General features: G+C 47.0%; 1 protein-coding gene and 2 long non-coding RNA genes across 8 annotated transcripts in view; 1 reads left to right on the top strand and 2 right to left on the bottom strand.

Annotated features, from left to right (window-relative positions):
• Positions 1-22,196, bottom strand: part of LOC110352795 (uncharacterized) — a 91,813-nt gene extending 69,617 nt beyond the window's left edge. For 3 of the 4 annotated variants that reach the window (XR_011812639.1, XR_002402375.4, XR_011812637.1), the window contains exon 1: positions 21,224-22,196. This is a non-coding gene — a long non-coding RNA (uncharacterized lncRNA). The remainder of the gene's footprint in view (positions 1-21,223) is intronic. The other variant, XR_011812638.1, reaches the window with a different exon arrangement.
• LOC140003543 (uncharacterized) lies at positions 11,762-13,858 on the bottom strand. The gene is made up of 3 exons (XR_011812408.1): positions 13,449-13,858; positions 12,519-12,597; positions 11,762-11,956 (listed from the first exon to the last, which is right to left on the bottom strand). It is a non-coding gene; the product is annotated as an uncharacterized lncRNA (long non-coding RNA).
• A 37-nt stretch (positions 22,197-22,233) lies between the features above and the next one.
• Positions 22,234-24,302, top strand: LOC119712998 (histone-lysine N-methyltransferase SETMAR). Of its 3 annotated transcripts, none has more exons than XM_038185854.2 (2): positions 22,234-22,353; positions 23,028-24,302. In XM_038185854.2, exons 1-2 carry the CDS (start codon positions 22,279-22,281, stop codon positions 23,820-23,822), a joined length of 870 nt encoding a protein of 289 aa, XP_038041782.1. In that variant the 5' UTR covers positions 22,234-22,278; the 3' UTR covers positions 23,823-24,302. The 3 variants fall into 3 exon arrangements, with proteins under 3 accessions (XP_038041782.1, XP_038041783.1, XP_038041781.1); XM_038185855.1 differs by lacking the exon at positions 22,234-22,353 and adding an exon at positions 22,422-22,441 and having other exon boundaries at positions 23,033-24,302; XM_038185853.2 differs by lacking the exon at positions 22,234-22,353 and adding an exon at positions 22,426-22,559.
• The last annotated feature ends 1,552 nt before the right edge of the window (positions 24,303-25,854 follow it).

Here is a 25,854-nt window from a genome sequence, read left to right as displayed (position 1 = left end):
GAGCCCGAGCTTTGATTTTCAGATCTACTTCTCACCTAAGAGCAATTAGAGCAGCGCATACGTTGAGAAAATAACGCGGTATGATGAGAGATTGCTATTAAGAATTAATGTTTTTATTTGCGTTAAATGTCTGAGCTTGATAAAATTCAAGCAAAGCCTCAACCCTAACAGCACGCTAATCAGAACGCCGACAATCAGCTAACAGAAAGGACATACTTTTCATAAATACACCTCCCCTGGCTCTGCCTTTCTTCTTGTGTGCTCAGCTGTAGCAATTAGGAGAATAATCTATAGGAAGCCTACCCCCAAAAGCCTCTCTCAGCTTTCTCCAGCTGTTTCCTTCTTTTTGTTGCCAGCAAACTCAAGCTCTGAAGAGATGATTCACCTCAGCAGGACTCCAAACTCTACATCTGCTCTGGGGGCATAATCTTTGCTGGGTACATGGAAATGGTCTTTAAACTAATGGAGTCACTAGACTAAGCAAAAATCCTCTTCTCTAAATCTACACACTAAGGTTTTTATTTTCAATTATATTTCTAGCTGGATATTTTCAAGATTATCATCTTTCTTCTTTAATCATCGTAACGCTGCTGTGCAGCACACACTGCTTGCTGGAAGGGCCGTACTGCACTCTATAAGTGCAAAGCTGCCCCAGCTTTTAGAGACAGAGGAACTGCAGCAACCTGCCTGGCCAGGACCATTCCTGGGGAGCAGTGGAGTTGGCATTCGGCTACCCTAACTCTCCCAAGCCATCACCTAACGCTGCTCCATAAACAATGCAGCATTGAGCATTACAAAAAAATAGGTTTTAAAATGGATTTGAGCTTCCCATTCTTCAAGGAAACGGGCTGTTCTCCCTTAATCACAGTGAGGGATTGGAGGAAAGTTGCATGTCTGTAGCGCACGGAAAGTGTGGCTGCTTAGCGCTCCTTGGCTCGGGGAGGATGGCACAATAAAAGTGAGATGGGGGAAGGAGGGAGAAGGATGCAATGGGTTGAGGAGGAAAGCTAGGAAGCAGCAGAGCTAATGCTGGCAAGCACACTGAGAAACACTTTTTTGTGGGTGGCAGATACAGGAAAATAGAAGGAAATTGCTACGGGTAAGAGCAAGGAATCACAGATTCTATAACCCCTCTCATGCCTCCATGTAAAGCAACATTTTATTACAGGGTGAGGGAGGGAGAAGGTAAATGATTTCTCCCGGTTCACACGGAAGGCATTCAGGTATTTGGCTCCCAGGACACCTGGGGTGAAGTTTCTGCAAGTATTGTGCCAGGAAAAACAGTGTTTCTTGTTAGTCAACACACTGCAAAAAGCAGCTACTTAGTTATAACTTCAAAGGAAATATACACCCATCTTTATATTGGATCAGTAAGACCTTCCCTTTGTGCTTCCCTTCTCATGGAGGAACACATTATCCCTACGAGGCGCGGGAAGCTGGACAGAGCAGCACCTCCTCTCGCCTCCAGCTGAGAAAAACTGCGCCGGAGCTTGAGTGCGTACCTTTTGTCACCTCACAGAAACATGGTTGTGAACTGGCCTCTTCTGCTAACTGCATGAAAAGAGGTTTTGAAAAACAGCTAATGGGAATCAAACCTCTGAGGAGTCACAGAAAATTCCACGGGTACCTAAACGCTATTTTAGCAGAGCCTCAAAAAATGTCCTTCTTCATAAACACAAGCCATAGAAGAATAATCAAGAATATTTCTTTCCTTAACGGAGATTTCAGAGCCAGAAAGCCTGGGTTCCACCTGGTTTTATTCCATATTCTACCACCCGAGTTTCCACACAAGACAGAAACCTGAGGACCGTGACACAGAGCCTGGAGCAGAGCACTCAGCCACCCCTTGTGCTCTGCCTCCCCCAGGAGCAAAGGAGGAAACCTCAGCCAAAGCTTAGAGCAGAAGTGCCTGCGTGCCGGCCTTGCCAAACCTTTTAGGAAACACCGAAAGGGGCCCTGTAAGCCCTGAAAGACCATTGGGAGGACTGCTGAGGTTATCCACTTCAGCTTCTACAACACAAGCCAGGACCTTCCCATTGCCAAGGACATAAAAGGGATAAGGCTGTCTCAGCAATGAGTTTGCTGACTCTTACTCAAGCAGATGTTGCTACGCACGAGGAGCTCAGGACTCTGTTGTTTGAAACACAGCGTCTGGTTTTGTGTTTGCCGTAAGAACATCAAAGTAAATAGTGAATCAAAGGCATCAAAACACCATCCCCAGGATCTGACAGGGCGGCTGGACCCCAGCTCGCAGGTTCGCCCCCTGCACCCCTTCAGCAGCTATCGCAGCTCTACTCAGATGTGGAGGATGAAGCTGGCTCCAACTCTGAAGAGGTTTTCCAACTCAAGCACTGATACACAGTGATGGGTCTCAACAAGGAACAGAGCCTTAGTCCCAGCAGCCCGCCTCGACACAAACATGTACTGCTGCAACGAAACCCACGGCTCCAACCGTGCACTGCAGCTTGCAGCAAGAGCAAACAGATGAAAAAAGTTTCAATAAATTCCACGTTCTGTAGAACTGATACTGGAACCTTTTGCTACAAATCTCACCTCTGCTATGGCCTCTGAACGTCAAAACTATCTTTTAATAAGATCAGCTGACAGGACTGGGGGTTATCATACAAACTCTCAAGTACCCCAGCCCCGAAGGGACACCTGGCACCTGCCCTACGTGCCCCAGAGCTGCTGGTTTATTCTTATCCCTGCTGAGTTACTTAAAAATAATTTATATACAGACCTTACCACAAACCTTGTCTTTCACTTAGTTCATTATCTGTTCTGAGGCACTGCTTGCAACACGGAATGAAAGAACGTCCAAGCAAGTGACATATCCCAGCTGACAGCCCCCTATTACAGGGCTCTGCACCAGCTATCAGTTTGTCTCCTCTTTCTGTAGGCAGTACAGGACGTGAAGCTCTCTTTGGTAAATGTAGTTACTTGCTACCTTAATATCCTCATTTACTTGTCTGTGTTGCATATTACTGTTCATATTGGAAAGTTTAATTAGTCTCTTGCAATCAAAATGACTTTTGACAACAAATAATTGTTATTAGACAAGTGGGATGGATGAAAGACTGCTTTATTGACAGCTACAAATTGAGGAATGTTTCCTAATGCCATGTATCTTGCATCACTCCAACCATTTCAGATAAACATCCTTTACTGTAAAACTCCCACTGCCTTTCACATCCCATTTTTCTTTTTGTCATATCTGGAAAGCGAGGGTCCAAATTATAAACCAACTGATATAAATGGGACGCTTAGAAAACTCTTCATATGAACCAAATGATACAAAGAGTAAACAACCATGGCAGCGCTCATGCAGATGCTGGAATGAGTTCTCCCCTCTAGTCCCTGGAGTACCGCATTGCTGCTCCACAGGTCAGGCCCCTGCTGCTTCCCTACAGCCTTCACTAACGTGTTCTCGCTTTGCAGCTCTCCTGCAAGCCCTCACCCGAGCACAGCACAGCTCCAGTCTCCCACTCAGCCCTCAGCCCTGGCAGCGCTCAGCCTTTAAATGAATGCTCAGGGAGAACAGCAGGGAGACGTCCGCCTGTCCAGGCAGGCTGTGGATGCACGTGGAGCTGAGGCTGCAGCCAGCTCCAGAGCCCAGTGACCGAGCGAGGACCCACCTACACGTTAACATCAAGCTCTGGGCTCTTGCTGTTGTACAGGAGGACCTCAGCTCCCCAGGAGCTCCCTGCAGCGGCAGCACACACACCTCCACCCTGCCGGCTCCTCTTCTGCTCACACAGCGCGTGGCCGTCCCTTATGACAAGGAGCAGAACTGGAATTCCGATCTGTAACACCCTTAATTCTTAGCAAAAACCTAAGGCAGATGGAAAACAGCAAGGAGGGTTAGAGAAACTCCTTATTACGGCAGATGCACTGCTACCCGCCGGCCTCTCAGGTCACCTCTGCTATGGCACTCCTGGCACACGGCTCATTAAATGTGGAGTACCTGACAGAATGGGGCTGCGCTTACCTGGGCTGAGAAACATCCAGCACCTTTCGGGCAGTTAAATCTGACTGCTCCTGAAAAGTGTGTTAGGTGTGTTTGGAAAGCCTCTGCCTTTCTGCTGCTGTACATGGTAAGGCTGAAAATGCCAAGAGCCACCAAGATGCTACACAAAGGAAAGGAAATCATCTGAGCCTCACGAAGCACAAAGCTTTCCACAGGATCGCAGCTGGCATTTCAGCACGCAGCCTTTGATCACGATTATTTAGGCCCTGTCTACACTGTGCTGATTTTGAAGCAGCTGGCCTGGCTGGCCCCAGGTTCAGAGCTGATGTTAGCTGGGAAGCAGGCTGATGAGCTGAGCCCTGCTACCATGGCCACGCTGCAGTGCCTGCACAGGGCAGCCAAAAGCCTGCTCGGGTACGTCCCCACCACAGGCACCCACCTCCTAAAGAACAGGCGATGCTGCCATGGTGTGCTGCGCTGCTTCCTGGACTAGGGAACTGGGGAAAGCACTTCAGTAGGAGCGAGAATTTCCCCAGACACTCCCAGCTGTTGTTCAGGAAGAGTATCAACTGTGCTGCTTGGTGCACGGCATCTTTGTGTAGACCGCCACCACTGCTTGAAAAAGTTAACAACTTGTCACACACTAATTAATAAATGCACTCTGCCTCTTGTCCAGAGTGCACGTGGACAAGCAGGGTGGTCACTGACACGCCAGACAAGCCAGCTCTTTCAGCAAGATGAAGCTGCTGTTCTTAGAGAAAGACATTGCCTGGAATATGTTGAAATCAATATTACACGATCGTGGCCTTCTGCAGTAAACCAGATATGAATATAAGAAGCGAGAGCAAATACGTGTGTTCAGCCTGCCCACCATCTGATATCAGCAGAGTGATAAGAACTGCACACAAGAACTGCAGCGATAAAACCGCATTGACAAGTTATCTGCTCAGTCCAGTATTCCTTGGCAAAGCAACACATTCGTAGCCTGGGTAGATAGTATTTTATTCAAGATCCCTTCTGTGAATCTCTGCTGGCCTTATAAAATGCAAATGCCAAGGATTTCTGATGCCACTGTGCTTTGCTTCTGGCTGCCACAACAGCGGGGCACGCTGCGGGTCTGCTCCCCGCAGCAGCTCAGCGCACGCCTCGGCTCCACCACAGCTCTGAGCAGAAAGCACAGACCCAGTATAATTGTGGAGAAATGGGGCTGGAGAGCATCTGATCGGTGAGCAGCCTGCTGTCACAGCCGTGTGACAGCACTGCTCCTGAGGCAAACAGCACAGAGGAGGAGGAAATGCTGGTTTGTTATTTTTTATTTGTTTCTTTAACCCCCCTGACTATTTGGTCTCAGGTGGCCGCAGCCCAAGCTGCAGGACACAGATTTATTAAAGCCCAAACATAGCTACTCATTGAAATTTAAGCTGGCCGTAAGGGCTGAGAGGGCCCCTCAGAGCCCTCCTGGTACTTCCTTTCAGGCAGTGCTTTTTGATTTGGCGGCTACGTAACACAATCTCAGAAGTGAATACACCCAGGGCACCAGCATGCAAGTGGTTCTTGCCCCATTCTCACCTCACAATTTCTGCAAGCAACAACTTACCTGAAATAACTTTTTAATACCAAACAAGACTTCTGCATAATAGATTTAATTACTGAGTTACAATCTTTTTCTACATAAAGTAAGAGAAGATGAAAGGATTCTTTTCCTGTTGGCACACAACCGTACTGCAAAGTGCTCTCTCCTCACCTCCTTCATATCTCATGTGCCTCCTCTTACCTCTGGGTATGCTTCTGATGGCATTGCCGACCGGTTGGTAATTAACTTTTACTCTCAGTTAGTTATTGACCATGTCCCAGGATAGATTATGCAGAAAAACTATTTCACCCATCGTGGTTTTAGCCAGAGGTAAAATATGATACCTAGTAACAGACAGGCTTTTTTTACCCTTCTGGGAGAGTAAGTAACCATGGATGCACAAGAAACAATGCCTGCAGATAGGAAGAATGCCTCCAGATAATAATGTTTGTCAGAAGAGATTTACACATTTCTTTGAACTGATGTATTTATATCCTACTAATTATTTGAGAAAAATCTCATAGACCTTATCTCAAAGAAAGTCAATGCTACGGTTATATTTTTCTCCCTCAAGTCTAGGTTTATTTTTAAAGTATCCCTCAAACTCTCAAGTTTGCTTTGAACAGTTTTCTTTACAAGCAGTTTAGTAACTTCCACCTACTCAACCACCTCTACGCTGAATGGAGCCTTACAGCTTGTCGGGAAACGTCTTTAGAATTCCAGTCCATTACATTTTGTATTTTTACAAGCATTACGGATGGCCTAGGTCACATTTTGTGAGACCTGACTTTATTGTTAATTACTCCCTCTCTTGTTCTTCCATGTTCCTTCTCTCTCGTTCCCTTTTCCACGGAAAGCAGGGGCTGCTGCTGGTACTGGTGCGCAAAGGCCACACAATAAAACTGACAGCTCCAATAAGTTGTACGAGCAGGGAGCAAACAATGATAGGTCACCTCAGGGTCTTTTTTTCCTTTAGAGCCACTGGAATTGCAATTTAGAGAATGCTCTGCTCAGCAGGTTTTCGGCTTCCCATTTTCCTTCTGCTCTTAAAGGCAGAGGGGAGGAAAACCTTACAGGAAGGGCTGTGCACAGGCAGGGAAACAGCGCTGCACGTGGAGCAGCAGAACAGAGAGACAGAAGCGATCTTCCTTCCCTGAGGAGGAAAAAAGAAGCGTGAAACGTCCTACCAGCAGCTGACCACTACAGGTGACCGCCGAAGGTGTCTTCACCAGCTGCAGATTAACGGGCTCCTGCTCCGGGGCCCTGCAGTGCACAGCACGCCCAGCACAGCTCCACCAGCACCGGGGGACACAGCTGGGAGCCACAGACCCGGTGGCACCCTGATATGAGCCCTGCCCCAGGTAGGGCTGAAACGTGCCCACAGCCCCTGCAGAGAGCTCGTTCTGCTGCAGAGTCCAGAGGGTTACAGCATCCAGCATTGGCAGGCACACAGCTCATCCACGCCTCACAGCACAGCCATAAAGGACTTGGGATATAAGGGTATTCCTTATTACACGGATTAACGAAATGCTGAACTTCTTCACTGTCAGGGCAGCGTTTTCTGAAGGCTTTCAGGCTGCAGGACGTACCGTGATGTTCTGCCGTGCCGACAGGAGCTGCCACATTTCAGAATCAGGATGCTTACAGTGGTTTTACCCCACCACACACACAGAGAATGCAGGAATTCAAACATCTTCACAGGGGAGCAGACACCTCACACAGCAATCACTTTTGTGAAGCTGGGTGTCTGTAATTCAATTTCTATTTTGTTTAACCACTTAGAAGTACTCTGCAGCTCATACTACCCAGCAGGGACCTAACAAATCACTAAGGACTTACACAGCATGGCCCACACCAGCTTTCCCAGGTCACCCAGCATCTAACCGATGTGCACCAGGCACGTGCCTCGCAGTGCTGCTCTGTGAACCCCAGCGGCTGGCAGCCCCCTGCTTTTAGCTACTTTGCAGAAAAGGAGTTTGTCGTCGTTTCTTATTTTTATCCTTTTTGCTATCTCTTTTCCTGTGCATTAACCAATTTGTCTGCCTTGTTTATACTGTCAATAGCAGTGTGTTCCAAGCTTGATATAGAAATTTATTTAGATTTAATTAAGTTTCCAAAGCCACCGGGAAAACAGTGGAAAGTGTGCGTGCGAGAGGAGGAAGGGAAACATCCTCATAATATTAGGTTGGAAGCTCTTCTACAATTCCTACTTCAAAAGGACCATCTGAATCTTAGACAAGAACTACTCAATCCAATTCCTTTAACAACGTGCGCATCCTTCTCAGGCCCTAGAAACAAAACTCAGGCCACAAGGAACAAACTCAAACACATTCCACAACCACAGACTTATATATTTGTTTAGATCCTGGAGTCACTTTGAAAATACCTCCTCAGAGCAGGCCAGCCCTGGGATACCAGCATCTTCGTTCAAAACCCCAACCTACAAAGCGCTGCAAGAACACAGCTGAAGGGCAGCCGCCTCTAATCAATACGAGCGGTGTCCTGGTGCTAGAGGTTGGGATGAATCTACTGAAGAGAAGCCAGCAGTCAGATTCTGATCTGACTTACACCAGGTAATCCAGCGTGACCCAACACAAACCACAACAGTTGCTGGGCATTTCTACTAGCACAAAATTCACTTGTCTCCTCCCAAAAGGGAAGGGGAAGAAGCTGAGGAAAAAAGAACAAATATTTCCAACACACAGCTCAGGAAGGACTGCTCAGCTAATTCTTCACAGTGAGGAAAGAAAAGGTGTCCCAGCCATATGGGAAGAAACCCCAGCTCGGTAAGACCATATGGCAGAACCACGGCAAGCACAATGCTTTGAAGTGATGTGGAATACAAGGACAAAACGCAGGTACAAGGCCGCATGGAAAAGTAGATTCTGTGCAAAAAGACAGGATGCTGGTTTTATTACTTCCCCTAAAAACCCTGCCAGTCCCTCCCTTGCAAGGAAAGTGCCTGTGTCAGAGAAAGAAACAGAACAAACCAGCCCCAAGGTGGGGGAACAAAAGCAGAGCGGTGCCAGGAGCATGTCAGCAGCCGGCCCCAAACACGGCTGGTGTACAGCGACCCGGAGCAGTACCCACCAGCTTCAGAGCAGGCTTGGGTGGAAATGCTGCAGAGGAGAGGAACAGATGGAAAGACAAAGGCAATCAGGAATCAAAGCAGGGAATTCAGCAAAGAGTCTCCACCAGTGAACATTTTACTGGTTTTATTGCCCTAACGAGGTCAAGCAAGTTTTTACCCCCTGCCCGCCGCCTGCTGCATCGAGTCCTGAAATGAGGCAGACCAAAACCAATGATGCTCAAGAAAATATTCTGAGCATGTGTGGAAAACAAAGACAGAGATACACTGGTGTTAGAAGCCCTTTCAACGTGGAAATGTAGCAAAGACACTCAGTTAATACCAGTGATGTAGCAAGGTGCACTGTGTGTAATAAAATGTAACCCAGGTCCAGCCTGGTGCACCATGTGAGAACACACGGATGGGTACAAAACACGAAGCACTTCTCACAACAACCAGAGGTTGAAAAAATATTTTACATGCAGTGTTGGTGGACAGAAACAAGCCGTGGTACTTGCAGACAGTTTTCTTATCAATAGGAATGATTTTTCCTTAATCTTAGAAGTTTCTCTATACTCTGCTATCGAAGCAAACTTGTGATGCTGACAACAGTCCTCTTTATTTGTGAGCATCCCACGACCACAGGTGTGTGAACACATGAACTAAAAACTGGAGCAAACTAAGGCAGTATTCAGGTAAGCCTACAAAACCCAGGCAACTAAAAAAATATCCAAACCCTCTCAGCTAGTGCTGCGCTGCCACCACCAACAAAAGGCTCCCTCTGTTCCACGCTGCACATCCCAACCATTCAGCGCTGCAACACTGGCATATGGGGAGATAATCCTGAGCGGGGATGATTCTGGATGCTAAGCAACCATTTATTTTGACTAAGTGGGAACACAGATTGGCCATTGTACACGAGTTTCCATGTGATAACACACAACAGCTTCAGCATGCTTTTTGGCACAAGACACAGTTCTTCATTCCTAAGAAGAAAGAAGAATTTAGTCAATATTTGATCTAAACCCCCCGAACACCACATGAATTACAAAGACGCTCAGAGCTGACGATTATGTTCCCTCCTCTGCAAAAAGAGGCTGAACCAAAGCCTGTTGATGTCAATGGAAGGATTCCCACTGCCTTCGCTGGTCATTGGCTCAGACACAGAGGAAAAAATAGGATTGCTTCGGAGCCCCAGGGTAAAGGGAACAGCAGCAGGCTGGAGAGCTCAGCTCTAGCTGCGGCGATTTGGCCAGAAGACTGGGATGGACTCGGAAGACCTGAGTCCCACCCCGTGTCCTCCTGGGTGAGCTTTGCTGAGCCTATCCTCGGGCCCTGACTTCTGCAGCCCCTCACTCGCCTCTTCTGTGAAGGGCTTCAGGATCTCCTGGTGTGGTGCGGTTTGGTTTGCTTTGCTTTGTTAGAACAAAAATCACCTCGCTTTGAAGCCCCCCGACCGCTGCTGACACTGATCAAGGCCCAGTCCTCTCTCGGCTTCTGTCCTTTTGCACCTTGGTCAAGAGCCAGCTTTTGGCTTCTGCTTCAGGCCCCCCCTGCAGCTGGACCTGCGGCACGACACACGGGTTGGGATCTTGGCTGCAGGCAGGGCTTCGCAACTGGAAGAGCAGTGGCAGCACCATGGAGAACAGCTGGGTCTGGGTTCATCGTTCTAACAGTTATAAACTGTGTTCACTTGTCACAAAGGTTACTCCAAGAGCTATGACACTGGAACACATGTCAAATGTTTATGATAGTATTAGGAGACATTAGCTGGCAGGATTAAAAAACAAAATTGAGACCGAGTATTTGGGAACCACCACCAATTACAGAGGTAACATCCACTGTGAAAGAAGGGAGCCAGGGAGGAGGCAGCAATCCCTGACCATGGTGCTGGGGTCCCAGAGCTTAAGCTGCTACATCAGCACGGGAGTAACAGGCATGAGAAACGCCTTGGGTCAGAACGGCATCCTTCAGCAGAGAAGCTACGGAACGCTGCTGCCAATGTAAGTGTTAGTCAGGTAAAAAAAAATATTAAAAAAAAAGTTCTTATTGCATCTTTCTTCAAAGTACCAGGAAAGTACCAGCACCGAAGTACTTCCAAGGCAAAGTGCCAGCTGACAAATTACTGCAGACCTCACACCTATCTGTCGGGTGCAGGCACAGCCACCAGAACAGAACAAAGCAGCCTCCTTGATGGCCGCAGCTCTTGCTACTGACAATGGAATGGAGCACTCTTCAGCTATCCCTCTAACCTCCTACCCAGCTTTTCCATAAAACACTGTTATTCAGACAGCAAAAAATAAGGGCTTCCTCTATTAACAGCTCCGTGTTCCGGCGTGCCCAGAATGACTGGATGTACAAGAGAGACTCAAAGAAGAGCTTTCATATCCTAAAGCACGTCTGTTCTTGTACCTCTGACAAACAGGAGAGCTTACCTCAGCCTAAGCCTTGCCGCACTTGAGTATATACAGCACCTAGTAGCAATACAAGGTGACTCATATTGGAGAGTTATGGATTTTTTATTTTTAGTACGCCACCCTAAAGAGAACAGCAGCCAGAGCTGCATCACTGCTGTCCATGGATCTGCACCAGCTGGAAGAGATGCCCAGCGCATGAACTGCTTCTGGATTTTTCTTAGAGAGCCTGAGAAGCCCAGGCAGAGTTTGGAAATCTGCTCTGCACGCAGCATGGAAGCATAACACTTCCCAGGGATAAATGAAGAGCACTGCAAAGCAGGCAATCACCTCAACTTCTGCACATCTCCCTCAGCCCACAGCGTTTAGGAAACAAGCTGATCAACGCCGGTCTGTTCTAGGAGAGGCCAGCAGAAAGCTCAGGGAAGAGCGCTGTGCATTGTCACAGCTACCAGATTTCCCCACAATCTCATCCGGCACGTTGAACAGCACTTCACTGCCATCTCTTGGCAGATGTCTAGATAACAATTTAAGTTCTGTGAGGTACAGGAATAAGTTGACATTAAAAAGACATTAAAAGAAAAGGACGTATATAGAGATATTCTTCTTTTACTAGCCAAATAAAAACAGACTGAAGTTCTGCTTGAACAGTCCAGGCTGCATCCAGATTTCCCTGCCTCTCAAGATTGGTATTTAATGTTAGACACACATCTAAAAACCAGAACTGTTAAGAGTTTAAATATGGTCTAAAATCTGTATTTATTTATTTTTAAGTTTTCCACCAACTAATTCTTCGGGCTGTCCTGGATGAGCACATTACCACTGTCTTGCATTCAAGACTTCATCCAAATAGCACCTGAATGTCAGAGTTGTGGGAAGAAAACACGGATGAAGTTCTTGGTCCTTTTGAGTATGTTGAAGCAAACAGCAAAGACCTACAAAGACAGGAGAATGACCTGCATGCACTGAAAGGGGGCAGAAGAAAAGAGTTACCAGCCATGACGATGTACTGATGTATGATGTTTACACTCACTGTAGTAAGCCGTTTTAGAGATCTAAGAGAGCACTGAAATATCTCAAGTGACAGCTCCGAAAGCATCACCAGGATTTTAATTTTTGACAGCTACCAGTTAAAGATTTAGTTCTGTATTAAGCATGAAGACACACCACCAGCCCTGGGTGAAAAGGCTGTCCCTACTACCATCCAGTTTGAGATCAAATAAACACTTCGAGAGTTCAGTCACCCTGAAATCCAGCAGCTCTTCCAGGTTTTTGAAAATGCTACCCCTCGTTTCCAAAACTACGTGCAAATTAACAACTAAAGCACCCAACACAGGCCTCAGCAGATGACACCGAAAGCCTCAGCAGGTCCAACAGCACCCACAGCGTAACCCTGGGCAAACAGTCCGCAGGCATTATTTTCAAGGGAGAGCAGACAAAGACCAATTCCAGAACAACTGTTACAAAGCACCAAACCTTGCTCTAAGCGTAACCTACCATTGTTCCATTTGAGTGAACAGAAACAATTTGCACCAGCTGAGTCTAGCCCGTACAACGCGTCGATCTTCAACAGGCTCTAAATGAACAAGAGCAGCATGGGCTTTAAAAAAGCACAGAATTATGGAATTGCGAACACTGCGCTGAGATAAACAAGGTCACTGTCTACTTACTTGAGATGTGGTTATACGAACCTGACCTTTCTGTAATAAGTGGTAATTTCTCTGAAAACAACCTTTCAGAGCAGAAGGAAAGGGAAGTAAGTCATGTATCCTGCAGCTGCAGTTTATGATGAGACTCCCAGCCTTAATTTAAAGGTCACCAGCGAGTCTTTGCAAGGGGGATTGCTTTTCACTTTTTCCATATTTCACATAATGTCATCAGGGGGACTAGTCCACAACAGCAACTCTACACAGCTGCCAGGCCAAGAACTTTAACCCTCCCTGCACAGCTCTGCCATCTTATTAGGCCTGCCAGAATCAGTACGAATGCTCCTATAAATAATTACCTTGCTAGTCTGCCTTCCTCTGGTACCGAGCAGGGGAACTGAAGACCTCACTGTGCTCGGTGGTCTACATAAAGGCTGCACTGGACAGTCAGCCTTTACCTCCTCTTCTAAAGGGAGTTTACAGAACTGAGCTCAGACAAAAAATGAAACAGTACAAGGTAGAAAAAAGGAGGACTATATTAAACAATACAGTGACAGAGACAGCTAGTGCAGATTCCCCAAACTGATTTTAGAAGCATTCTGATCTCTGTCACAATTGTCTGCTCTTAGTGGCTATGACATGAGAAATGCTAGCTGCAGCTGATAAATTTTCTTCATTTCTGATATTAGAAAAAAGAATACGTGGACATGAAAACAAATTACAGCTTTTAGGTTCAACATTAGTGCATGGTTTGCCTTTTCTGAGAAGGCAGGCAGCTTACCTGCAGCTTTCGTAAGTGCAGGTCTTCAACCTCTTCCTCATTATCTGACTTCTACGATAAGTGAGTGCAATGCATTTTCAGCCATGTAAATAGAGAGAAATAACCAAAAATCAAGAAGCACTTTGGGAAGCTGGGAGGAAAGATGAGAAAACAAGCTGTGACTGAAAACAGTGTCTTATTAGGGAAATACTGCTTCTAAGTGCAACACCCGAAGTTGTCAGCTCCTGGTTTGTAGGCGCCGCCAGTTCAAATAATCCTTCTGAGGACAATGCTAACCCCTGTGTCACGCACAAGGCAGCCTAAGTACATCACTTTCCCTTTGCACTCAAGGAACCTAAACCCAGAGCAGACTGTTCCCACAGCAGTTCAGCTGCGTTTCAGACAGGAACCATGTTCACTCCTTCACCTCTGTCTGCTCAGCAGCTTGTGCTGGGGGCTGTACGCCTCGGGTGTGCTTCATTCACCACAGGCAGCGCAAAAAGCATGATTAACGACACTCACCAACAGATTCCTGAAAACAAAGCTTCCTACACGAGGACTCCCCAGTGTAACAGTGGGATCTGCACATTTATACTTGGAGATTTGATTTATCTGTCTGGAAACGCCTGCTGTGAGATCCTTAGCAGAGCTGGAGAACACCTGGGGGGAGCAGTTAATGCACAGGATGCTGGAGCCTAGCTGGATCCAAAGAGCTGTTTGTGCTTTTAACCTAACCTGAGAGATTTCTTCAGACACTTACCCTTGGTAGAGCTCTCTCCAGGAAAGAGGCTCACGATCATATTGCAGACAGAGGACAAGAACTCTGTGACCACGCAGCACCGCTAAGCTGAGGACTTCCCTGAGACGAGCAGGCTGGTGCCCTCTCTCTACACTGAGCAGCAGGAAGGCTCCGCCACATCCCCGAGGAGCCAGCCCCTGGCAGAGGAGGGAGAGGCGCTGTGCTGGGCCCCTCCGACACCCTGAGCACCCCAAGAGGGTCCCAGCCCCGCGCCCAGCTGTGCACAGCCCTGCCCTGGTCAGCTCGCCTGGTGTGGATAAGGACTTCAAAGAAATCAGTGTTACAGTAAACAAGGATGACAGCAGGCTGGAGATACCTGGAAACATATTCCAAAACTGTCCTTTTCACCAGGTGCTGCGGATGGCTCAGCCCAGCAGTGCTGACCTTATCAATTCCTCCTCTTCCCTCCCGTTCCAGCAGCTGCTGCTCTGACAGAGGAGAGGGTAAGGGACTTGCTGAAGAGCAGAGGAGAGGTAGCGACGTTCAAAAATGCAGTGACGGTGGCACTTTCAGCTCCTCAGAGAAAAAGCAATTGATTTCTCTGTGCCTATCCCAGAGAATTTCCATGGAAAGAATACGCTTGGTTCTCTTGCTAGACCCTCACTACTCATTTCATTTCTGAACCCTCTGTCAGTCCAGTTGCCTGTTTCAGGAAGGACTAAGTTATGGTACAGACTATTCAGATTCTGTTCCTTACTCTTACAGCCTTGTATTTCCTGTAATACAGAATGAAATTACAAGGAAAGCTGCTATTATAAAAGCAGCCACCAAGAGAGAAATGTTGACTAAGCAGATTATCGCTAAAGCTCTGTACAGTACATCGCTGTTTCACTCACTCAGGTGCAGCTCAGTCACAGCTTCCTTTTTCACTCCCCTGACTGCTGCTGTGCAGCCTGCAGGCATCACACGAGGGCAGGACTCCTTGCACACCTTTGCACACCTTCATGGCCACCCCTGAAGCCCTGACGTGCAGCGTGCACCTTTAGAGGCACTCAGCCGGGCCGCTTCTCCCAGCTCCCCATCTTCGGGCTGCACTCCAACGCAAAGCGTTCAGAAACGTTCAGAAATGAAGTAGATGAAAATTTTCATTTCACAGGACACATGGAAACAGTGTTCTGGGGATCATTACGGTAAAAGTTGAGAGATCACATCAAAATTAATAATGTTGAAAAGTATTTAAATTCTAAGCATGGGGAATGCTACGTAAAGCAGCTGCTGGGTTTTTGCATTTTATTTTTAATAAGGAATTATTTCTTCCCCACTTTTTCTTCTCCATTTTTTCCCATAGAAGGAACATTTAGAAAGTTTTAGGCATTATGTCTTTGAGAAAATTGTTTATAAAGGTTATCATGCAAAACTAGATGTCTTAGTGCTATACAAGATTGCTTACTAATTGCCCTAGATGCGTACGTACTCATACATTTGTTCATATACCTTGACAAGGGGAATTGATTTACTATCACAGTGAAATACTGCATTAAACTCACATCATTCTTGCTTTACACCGGTCCTCCCCCCTTAAAAGTGGTGTTTGACTGCATGCCATACTGAATTATTATTCTTTAATCATAAATTTCTGTGATTTATCTGCTACAGCAGATACAGCTAACATTCATCTATATTCTTACTTTAATTTCACCTTTATGTTTTCTGTTGTCATACCAACAAGGGGAAATCACGGATTTCATTTATACCAAAGTACAGCTCTGGAGCAGGAAGATAAGATAAGAGACATTTTTATTCTTTTGCAGCACATCTTTCTCGATGATGCAAATAAACTACCACAAAATACCATCTTTTTGAAAGCATAAATAGTATAGAAGCAACAGTTTGAGGCCTTGTAAAATATCAGCGAAATATTACTTAAAAAAACACGTTTTTCTTACTGTCGAGTCATGTAACGAAGGAAACACTGCAGAGCAAGATGCCACATGTGACAAAAACTGGAAGGATTTGTCCCACGATCCATCATGAAGATAAAAATGATCATTTCTTACTCAGTCGTCTACTCTACTTGCAGAACAGTTCAGCCTCAACTCGTGTGCCTTTTCAGGTGACGTTCACTCCAACCATTGCTGGGCAACACGAACGGGCACCGTGACACCTGGTTACCGCTACGGCCTCGGAACGCACCGAGCTCATTTTGCATTCAGCATGACCGCCTTGCTCTGCGCCCCTTTACAGCTTGGAGGATCACCACAGTATTTGCCAAGACCAAATGCTACATTTTAGTCAGCATTGCTTTCTGTATACAAAGGGGAAGTAAGGGGCAAGAAAACGTGTATCCCCAGAACAAACTTGACATATCCCTGAAATCCCAGGCACACAACGCCATCAGTAGGTTTGGGAGCAGCAGAAAGCCCTCCCCTCACACCAGACACCGTGAGCACATTTATCACCACTGCTCTAGGCACACCAAGCAGCAACCCGTGACAACACGAAGCTACGAACTGAACTGTGCAGAGAAGTTTGCTAAGAGCTCTATCTATATAGTACCACTGTGTCTTTTGGAAGCACGGGCCCCAACCCCTTCACACCTCACACACAATTTAACTGGAGTACATCCAGAGGCTAATTGCGAGCTGTATGTTACAGCTAGTCAGGAAGCAATTTGCATGGAGAGGTCTGAATTATTCCCATTGTTTTAAACGTGTTCTGCTTCTGTGTAAGGGTATGACACAGTTAAGGCATAAAACATGTTTTTATTTATATTAAAGTCAAGATTTGTTGAGAGAGAAAGAGAGTGAGCGTGAGCTGGCAAAGAGAGTTATGGCCCATATTACCTAGGTGATGCTGCAACGGCCGCCTATGAGGAGAGATGAAACAGCAAGCCCTGTGATAACCAAGAACAATAGCTCAGCCACTGCTCAGCTCATTTCATGTGCTTCTGCACCAGTTTTCTTATCTGTAGAAGAACGAAAACAAAGTCCCTCTATCTCTGCACAGCACTTGGAGATATTTTGATAAACTATGTTATTTAAACACAGCATTTTCCAAGGTCAGCCTTCCCTGCACAGCTGAGGCATACATAAACGAGCTGATCCTCAACTTCTCCCTCTCTGGCTGTACAAATGTGATCACCAGACATTTCCCTCCCGCATCCCTGTCCTTCCAGAAGCCTCACCAGCTCATTAGCAGCCAGGTAGGGCTGCAGCTGCAGGAGCCCGATGCAGGGAAGTGACCCTGACAAGTCCTGCTCAAAGCCAGGTGTGACTCAGCTAACGAGCTCGGCTGAGCGAGGAGCAGGCGGCGAGCCAGCCAGCTCCCTGCACACCGCCACGGCACTCCTGCTGCAAGGACTGCAGGCTCTCATTATTTCAAGTGCTTGGCCCATAAAGTACTTTAATGTACTTTAAAAGCTATAAAACATAAATAAATTGCACTGTAAATGGGTAAAAACTGGCTTCCTTGCTAAGCGATTAGCAGGCAGCATTAACACGTTTATTTTATTTATCTGTTTTACAGAAAATGACAGCACGGTATGAGAAACAGATCTTAAAGTAACTGTGGACTGGTCTTACTGAGAATGTCTCAATAGGGGGAGATAGAAAAATATTGTGTGTGTTTTGATTCCCCATCTCCAAACGGAAGATGAGTGTGCACAGAGCATGTGGGCAGCAGGTGGGCGCGTTCATCACCTGCCCCTGGTACGCACCTCACACTGACAAAATGCATCACCTTTACACCTCCTCCTTCCACCACGCTCTGAGCACTTAAGAACAGGCACTGTTATCCAATAGCAGGTTACTGATGTCTACATATCCCAGCCAAATTCCCTGCAGAACATTTATATTGTACTGTTTGGAGCTTTACAGTGGCTAAATAACAGTAAATTCCAATCGTATCATCATAAATCAAAGTCCCTTTTCACATCAGCAGCACTTTTTAAAATTTGGTTGTTTGCAGTGAGTCTTCCATGATCACATCTTAACGACTCCTAGCAGGATGTGTTTTATCTTACTTGCCTAGCCAAAACCATATGGTGAACAAAACACCCACAACTTCAGTGTCTAGACACTCGTCTTTGAACTCCGCTGGCCGTAGCACACTGTCACTCCGCTCCACTTAATGGGATATTGATTTTTTATACTCCACTCTCTGCAAATCAATATTCTAATAGACACACAGCGGACTGGCAGAAGGATAGAGAGTACCTGCCCACCAAGCTGATGGAGATGATTAACCAGAAACAAAGGTCAGATCAAAGGAAAACGTAAACCTGACCTGAGAGGAAGAGCAGCACACAGAGAAGAGTGTGTCAGCAAGGGAGTAAAAAAAAAAAAAAACAAACAGCAACAACAAAAACTAAGTTAGCTGCAGAAGGAAGAAAACCCAGCCTGACTGTGGCATGGACATGGCAGCTAACGAGCTCTCAGCCTGGGAATGGGAATGACAGACTGACGTTCCTTGCGACTGGCAGAGCCCAGTGACATGATTTATGAGGTATTTTAGGGCTCCTGCAGGAAACATCTCCCATAAACCATACAGGAGATAAGCACCCTTTCAAAACAAAATCTCAGGTTTAAACTACCTGAGTAGCCTATTCAGAACAAAGGCAGACAGAAACCATGTGCAGTATAAAGTGATGTACTTAAAAGGAATACCTTGTTCTTCCAGATGTCAGTTCTGTAGGAAAGTGGGAAGCCAAAGGGAGTCTTCAAACAGGCTCTTTTACTAGAAGAGCTGCTTCTGCTCATGTCTTTCTGCTGCAGGCAGCAAAAATACTTATGCTATGACACTTAGAATTAAAGGAGCCTCTTTTATGGACAGCTGACTTGCTGGCGTGACTTGAGGCAGGCTTGAGACAGGAAATACTCCAACGATCCAAAGAAATGGAAGACCAGTGAAGGAGTATTTGCGGGCAGAATATCCCCACACACTAGTACAGACTGGGACCTGGAAATCACCACCAACAACCACCTCTGGGGTTACAGCGGATGCCAGCTGCACATAAGCCAACAGCACACTGCAAATGAAGCAAACCTCACGCTGGGCTACACAAGGAGGCACACAGATCCAACAGTTATTAATGCTCTCCACTTGGCATGTGGAGGCAGCAACGCCAACTGTGGCCAGTCTGAGGCCCTCTGGTTCAAAAGATGTGGGAAAACCAGAGATGATCCAGCAGAGGGTTACCAAAACGATGAAGATACAGCCATATAAGCACATAGCCAGTAGGAAAAGCTTAAGGGTGGTAAGCTTGTTTATTCCAGCAAGTAGGACACCATGGGCACTATCTAAAGGAGTGCTACAGCTGCTCTCTGAGGAGTATGGGCGAAGCTGACAGTGAAACTCTGAGTAGTGAGAGGTGATAAGGCAAAAAGGCAACAATCTGTAGCTAGGGAATTTTGGCTGTGACATCTGGAACAAACCTCTCTCACGGGGACATCTGGAACAAACCTCTCTCACGGGGAGGCTGGCACACCACCCACTGGGACCCATGGAGGCTTTGGAACCTCAGCCCTTCAGGTTTTCCAAAAATCAGCTCAAGAAGCCCCAGTGATCGGGCTGAGCACCGGCAGCACTCCCACTTGATGAAAGAATTAGACCAGGCCACCCGAACTCCCTTCTACTCAATATTCCCCATGACAGTTCTAAGAACATATAAAATTACTGTACCAGCTATTAATCACTTGAGATTTCTCAGCTTTCACCACGCTGATATTAGAAAGACAAGAAGCTTTATAGCTACCTTCTTCTAGACCAGGTTCATGCTTGGTTTGCTGAACAAAGCTCCCTTATTTGCAGTCGGACAAGTCACGGGTTCATATGCACTCCTGAGCTCCACCAGCTCGCTACAAGATGCTGCATCCACCACTAAAATTCTGTGATGAAGTGAGATGAAGACAGCTCTCAAATGAACACACTGTTCCATGCACAGTTAACCTCCCAACCTCTCATTATCACTGGGATATTAAGAAATCTGAGAAGGCTCAGAGAAGTCATAAAAATGATTAATAGGCAGAAAGCAATTATTTATACAGGGAGAAAAAACAACAGCTAAATGCATGCGACGTATCGATGACAAATGATACGTATGGTGTCATCCTCGGGACAGCAGAACGTGTTGCAAAAGAAATTCCCAGCTGCACGAGTGCTGTAGTTCAGCATTGTAAAGTTCACATACAGTTCACTTTCATCTCCACTTTATGCTTTCTTTCAACAACAATTTTATGTAACAAATTGAAATGAGCTTTCATCCATTTTTCACCCAACCTGAACACCTCAGGAGTTCAACCCATTCATAGCTCAGTATGACAGAAGCTTAGGGTAGAAGAAGGACACGAAGAAAAACACGGTTTTCCCATGACCTTCTCATGATTTCTAAACGGCATCTCCAGAACATGTAAGCAATCTGTTTCTTTTACTACAGAGTAATGACTCATTACTTCTGTCATTTCAAAATGGAAAGGAATTCCAGCTGGCAATAAGGATTAGCCGCCAAATTATGCGTGTCTTGATCTAAAGGTCGATTTGGTAATAACACAAAGCCCTAAACTACAAAAATAAAGTGTGTTTTAATATCTGCAATCACTCAACGTTTCAGTGTCTATCTCATAAAACTGATCTATTGCCTTCCTCACAGCGAGAAGAGCTTGCAGGATGAAAGCTCCAGTCCCAGACAGGCAGGGCTCAGAGGCACCCACTGCAAGCAGTGCTAGCTTGGCTTCAGCCGACAAACTGAGAGTGACCAGCTGTGCGTATCTGAAAACTTCCACCGTTTTCATTCCATTTAGTTATGAAGCACTGGTGCTACAGCCACGTTTCCTGAACATTCACACCAGCACACATTGCTCCAAGGTTTAAACCCGTCGAACCTCTCCAGATTTACGCTGTCCAGACACCAGCAGGCACTGACATTCCTAAGTTCTTCTTCCATACCTTTCCCTCTCTTACAGACTGAGCAAAATCCTAAACAAATCTCTTCATTTTCTACCTGTTCTGCTACCCCATTAACCACCCAACCACGAGCAAAGGCCTCACTCTCCAATCTCACCTGGACCTCCGCTGGTGTTGCTGTTGCTCAGCTCCTCTTCCCAGGCAGGAGGACGGGTGCAGGACAGGTGAAGCCTCCTGCTGCTTCCAGGACGCTGCCAAAACAGGGATCAGGAACGTCACACCGCTGAGCACCGCCGGGAGGGAGATGAGAAGCTGTGGGAGGCACACGGTGCGCTCCATGGCTTTGCAACTGCGAACATTTCTGTGTCCTCGCCCCGAACAGCTCTTTGCAGCTGTGGTAACTGATTTGTGCAAAAGGTAAAAACATGCTTCCAGTGAAAGGAAAAGGGGCACGGAAAGATTATCTGAGAGCTTCCTCAACCTTCGGCCCCAAAAAGCTGACCCAAGAAACAAACGCGAGCAGAACAGCCAGCGTCCAAAGCACCTAAAAGCCTGACCCTTCTTCCCTGCCCAGATCTCGCTGGGAAGGATGGAGCAAGGCCAGCGTGGCTTTGTTGTTCCCACACAGTCACACATTGGTGTTTTGCCACAACTGCTTTGGCAGATGCACACAGGCAGCACAGGGCCCTGGCCAAGCGCGTGGCTCTCCACAGCCCCTCTCCCTTCACCCAGAAATGTTCTTTGCTGAGCAACGCACCAAAGAAGCACCTGAGGGGCTGATCAGGGCCCTTGGCAGCAGGACCCCGATCTCCTGAGCCTGCGGAGGGCCTGGCACCGCCTCACAGCGTGAGGACACAGGCAGGGGTACGGACCGGGGGAATTCACTTCACAAACGTGTTTAATTCGAGGTGTACATGGGGCAGGGCAAATTAATAATAATAATTTTTGAAAAGCCTCTAGTGCCTTTCAAGCTCTCAAGGGTTTATTCATATAACTGCCAACACAGGGCTGTGAGGGCAACGTTTGAACCCCGCACCCGTCCCGGGTCCTCGCGAGGGCGGCGGCTCCACAAGATGGCGCCTCGCGCACCGCCTCAGGCGCCCACGGCTCCCGCGCACCGCCTCCGCCCGCCCGCCCAATCCCGCCGGCCAATCACGGAGCCGCCTCGGCTCGGGAGAGCCAATCGGTGCGGGGCGGGGGCGGGGCGGTGCCATGGCGGACGCGAGCGGCGGGCGCGAGGCGGTGGCAGTGGCGGTGGCTGAGGGGGCGGCCCCGCCGCCATTTCAGGTGAGGGGCGGTGAGGGGGGGGCCGAGAGAGGAGGTGGGAGAGCCGGCGGCCCGGCCCGGCCCGGCCCGGCCCGGCGCTGGGCATGAGGTGGTTTAACGGAGCGTAAACGGTTGTCATGGGTTGCACGGAGAAGTTTCCACGCAGCGTGGTGGAAAAGGACGGTGAAAGTGCCGTAAATTTAGCAAAAATGGGCATTTGGCATCCTGTGAGGCCAAAGGACTTTTCAAACAACTGTAATGTTATCAATACTTTATTGAGCGCTTTGCAGGGCAAAAATTTACTTTAAACATACTTTGGTGTTTGTATAAATAAAAATTCTGTCTAGTAAACCAGGTGAAATTAACTAAAGTGTCTCCTGCTGTAAATGTTTTGGGGTTTTTTGTTTGTTTGTTTTCTGGCTTGTATTTTGACAAATTCAGTCACCAAGGGTTTTGTTTTTGTTTTTTTTTTCAGTACACGTGGAGAATCTAATGTTTATTCTGTAAAAACCTTTAGAACAGGGAGCATTGTAGTTAAAAAAAGCTTACAGGGAAACCAAGTGGCCGTGATGTCCGTGCTCCCAGCCCAGCTGTGGCCCCGCGCTGCCTCCTGAAACACCTGGAGGTCTCTGGAAGGAGCATCCCTTCAGAGGATGTGACCAGGTGTGACGAGGATTTCATTCTTGTCTCCGCAGTACAGCCCAGACAATGTCCCTGGGGCAGATGGCGACGTGGACCCCACCGAGATCACCTTCCCGGGGTGTTCCTGCCTCACCAGCTCCTGCGTGGCTCACGTGTGTTCCTGCCTTCGCCGAGGTGAAAACTACGACAACCTGTGCCTGAGAGCTGCAGACAACGAGGAGTACGCCCGGCCGATCTTCGAATGCAACGCCCTGTGCCAGTGTGGGGAATCCTGCCAGAACAGGGTTGTTCAGAGGGGTTTGCAGTTGCGGCTTGAGGTATTCAAGACTGCTAAGAAAGGGTGGGGTCTCCGCACGTTGGAATTCATCGCTAAAGGAAGGTTTGTTTGTGAATATGCCGGTGAAGTTTTAGGCTTCAATGAGGCATGTAGAAGAATTCAGGCCCAGAAACCACAGGATTCAAACTATATCATAGCAGTGCGGGAGCACCTCCATAGCGGTCAGGTCATGGAGACGTTTGTTGACCCTACGTACATCGGTAACGTAGGCAGATTCCTGAATCATTCTTGTGAACCAAATTTATTTATGGTGCCAGTTCGAGTTGACTCCATGGTGCCTAAACTGGCACTCTTTGCAGCCAGAGATATTGCTGCCGGAGAGGAACTTTCTTATGATTATTCGGGGAGATTCTGTAATTCACCACTAACCAGCAGAGAACAGCAAACCTCAGAAGAAGATAACAGAGTGCGAAAGCCGTGCTACTGTGGTTCCCGCGCATGTGCTTCCTTCCTGCCGTGGGATGGCTCCCTGTTCTCCACACCAGACAAATGTTCAGAGAGCTCTTCATAGCTTTTCAGGCCCTAAGCATACACAGTGATACCATCAACTCCAGCAGTTAAATTGCAGTTAAGCCAAAGCCTGATGGTGCATTCTACCAGTAATATCAGGGAAGTACATACAGAGTAAAAGCTAAAAAATAACATTTTTGAAACTGTCTGCACGCAATAACCTGGAGACTGTTTTCAAGGTGAATGATAAGAGGAAGCACTGGAGCTTCAAGATGTCCTGAAATCAATTACTGAGCTGGGACTGGTGCTTTTTTGTTGTTCTTTTCTGACAGCTTACTGTGTGTGAAAGCACTTGTCTTGATTTGTACTAAAGCTTTCAAAAAGAATGTACTGCAACACTGGAACAGAGAAAGGGTACGTGATAACAGTGACAAACATCCCTGAAAATTGCACAGAGAAGAAAGTGAGAAAATGAATGTTGATGTCTGCAAAAAGGGCATTAGGTTTCTTAGATTTCATTAAAAGAAATATTTTAAAATGAGTTGCTATTTTGTTTGTTCCACGAATCAAAAATAGTTCTTATTGATGTTAAAAACTTCCCCAGAACGATTAACTTAAATGCTCCTTCCTCCCTTTTCCAGTCACATCTAACTGCTTGCCAAAATTTGCTTTTAAGGGGTTAGTTCAGTTTCATTATCACTTAGCAGCTGGGTAAACTGTGCAGCACCACGGGCTCTTAGAGAACAATCATCCCATCTTTTTAAACCACATCTTTCTCAAGGCTCATCTAACGTGATTTCTGCAATAATAGCAAGCTTCACTTCCACGTTGCTTTCCAGCACTATAATTTTGCACTCCAAAGCAGACTCAGGCTGCATTCCGAGCAGCACGGGGCTGCCAGTCTGGCTTCTGAAATGGATTAAAAGGGAAACGGTAAAGTGTGTCTGAAAACAACAAATTTTGAAAAGCTGTAAGATAAAAGTTCCTTTTCATTGTTTCTCCAGAGGCAAACTATGAAGCAAGGCCTTTTTTAAGCAGAGGAAACAAGTCACTGCATCTTCTTTTTGTTACTCTCGTTTGGGGATAACATGGGGGCTGCTTTGCTGGGCCTGCATCCACACGGCAGTGACAGAAGAGCTGGCTGGGGCATGCTCTGAAACTGCCTGTTGCGTTGTGTCCTCCGTAGAAAGACGAAGGCAGCTTCACACAGCCTCCTGTTGAAGTCCCTCCATCAAAGCAAACCACGAAGTGGCTCTGCTGCCTGTACAGAACGCTTCCAAAGGAGTTCAGCTGCGTGTAAAGCACTGCTCACACACAGCATGGCCACTAACTTTACTCCTCGCCTGATACAGGCAGCCCGTTTCTACAGAAATTCACCACTTTCCCTAACCCACACTGCATGCTTCACTGCGTACCAGAACGCAATACTTTGTTTCATTTAGAGGCTTATCTCATTTTCTTCTCCACAGGAGCGTTGTGGCAGCCACCCAGACATTTTCAGCCTACTGGACGGGAGGTCTGGGAGTAGATGAGCCAATCTACTTCTTTTTTCCTTTTGGAAAAAGTTTCAGGACTTTTTTTTTTTTTTTTTTTAACCTCCTGTACTCCTATTCCTCCAGATGAGATGGGTTTTCAAGCTGACACGGCTGTTTGTTAGCTTCCTGTTAGGAATACGTACTTGGCACGATGGGCAGTAGTTAAGGAAGTGTAGATTCCAAACCCAAAAGCAGTGCTATCTACTTGCACCTCCAACCTTACAGCCGAAACCAGAGCCAAGCCTCCTTTGTGTGCTCCTACCCACTCTGTCCCAGCAAGCTGCTGCTATTTCCAGCAAGTGAACCAAATAGCAATTACCTGAGGAGGGCAAACTTCCACAGCACAGGGCAACAAGAGGCTGTGGCACTGTTAAAAACAGCCAGTCACATTAAAGGCCCAGCAAGGCCATGAAAGGATGAGTTGCCACTGAGCTGTGAACTATCGGGGCAATTGGCAGGGGTCTCAAGTGGCACATGACGTGTATCGGACCTTGCACAGCCCCAGCACTGCAGCTGCCTGCCCGGGGTGGGCACCAAAGTCCCTGCAAAATCTTGTAA

Source organism: Anas platyrhynchos, chromosome 13 (assembly GCF_047663525.1).
Source record: "Anas platyrhynchos isolate ZD024472 breed Pekin duck chromosome 13, IASCAAS_PekinDuck_T2T, whole genome shotgun sequence".
Classification (NCBI taxonomy): domain Eukaryota; kingdom Metazoa; phylum Chordata; class Aves; order Anseriformes; family Anatidae; genus Anas; species Anas platyrhynchos.
The sequence above is the reverse complement of the archived record's forward strand: the minus strand, read 5'-3'. Positions and strand labels throughout refer to the sequence as shown.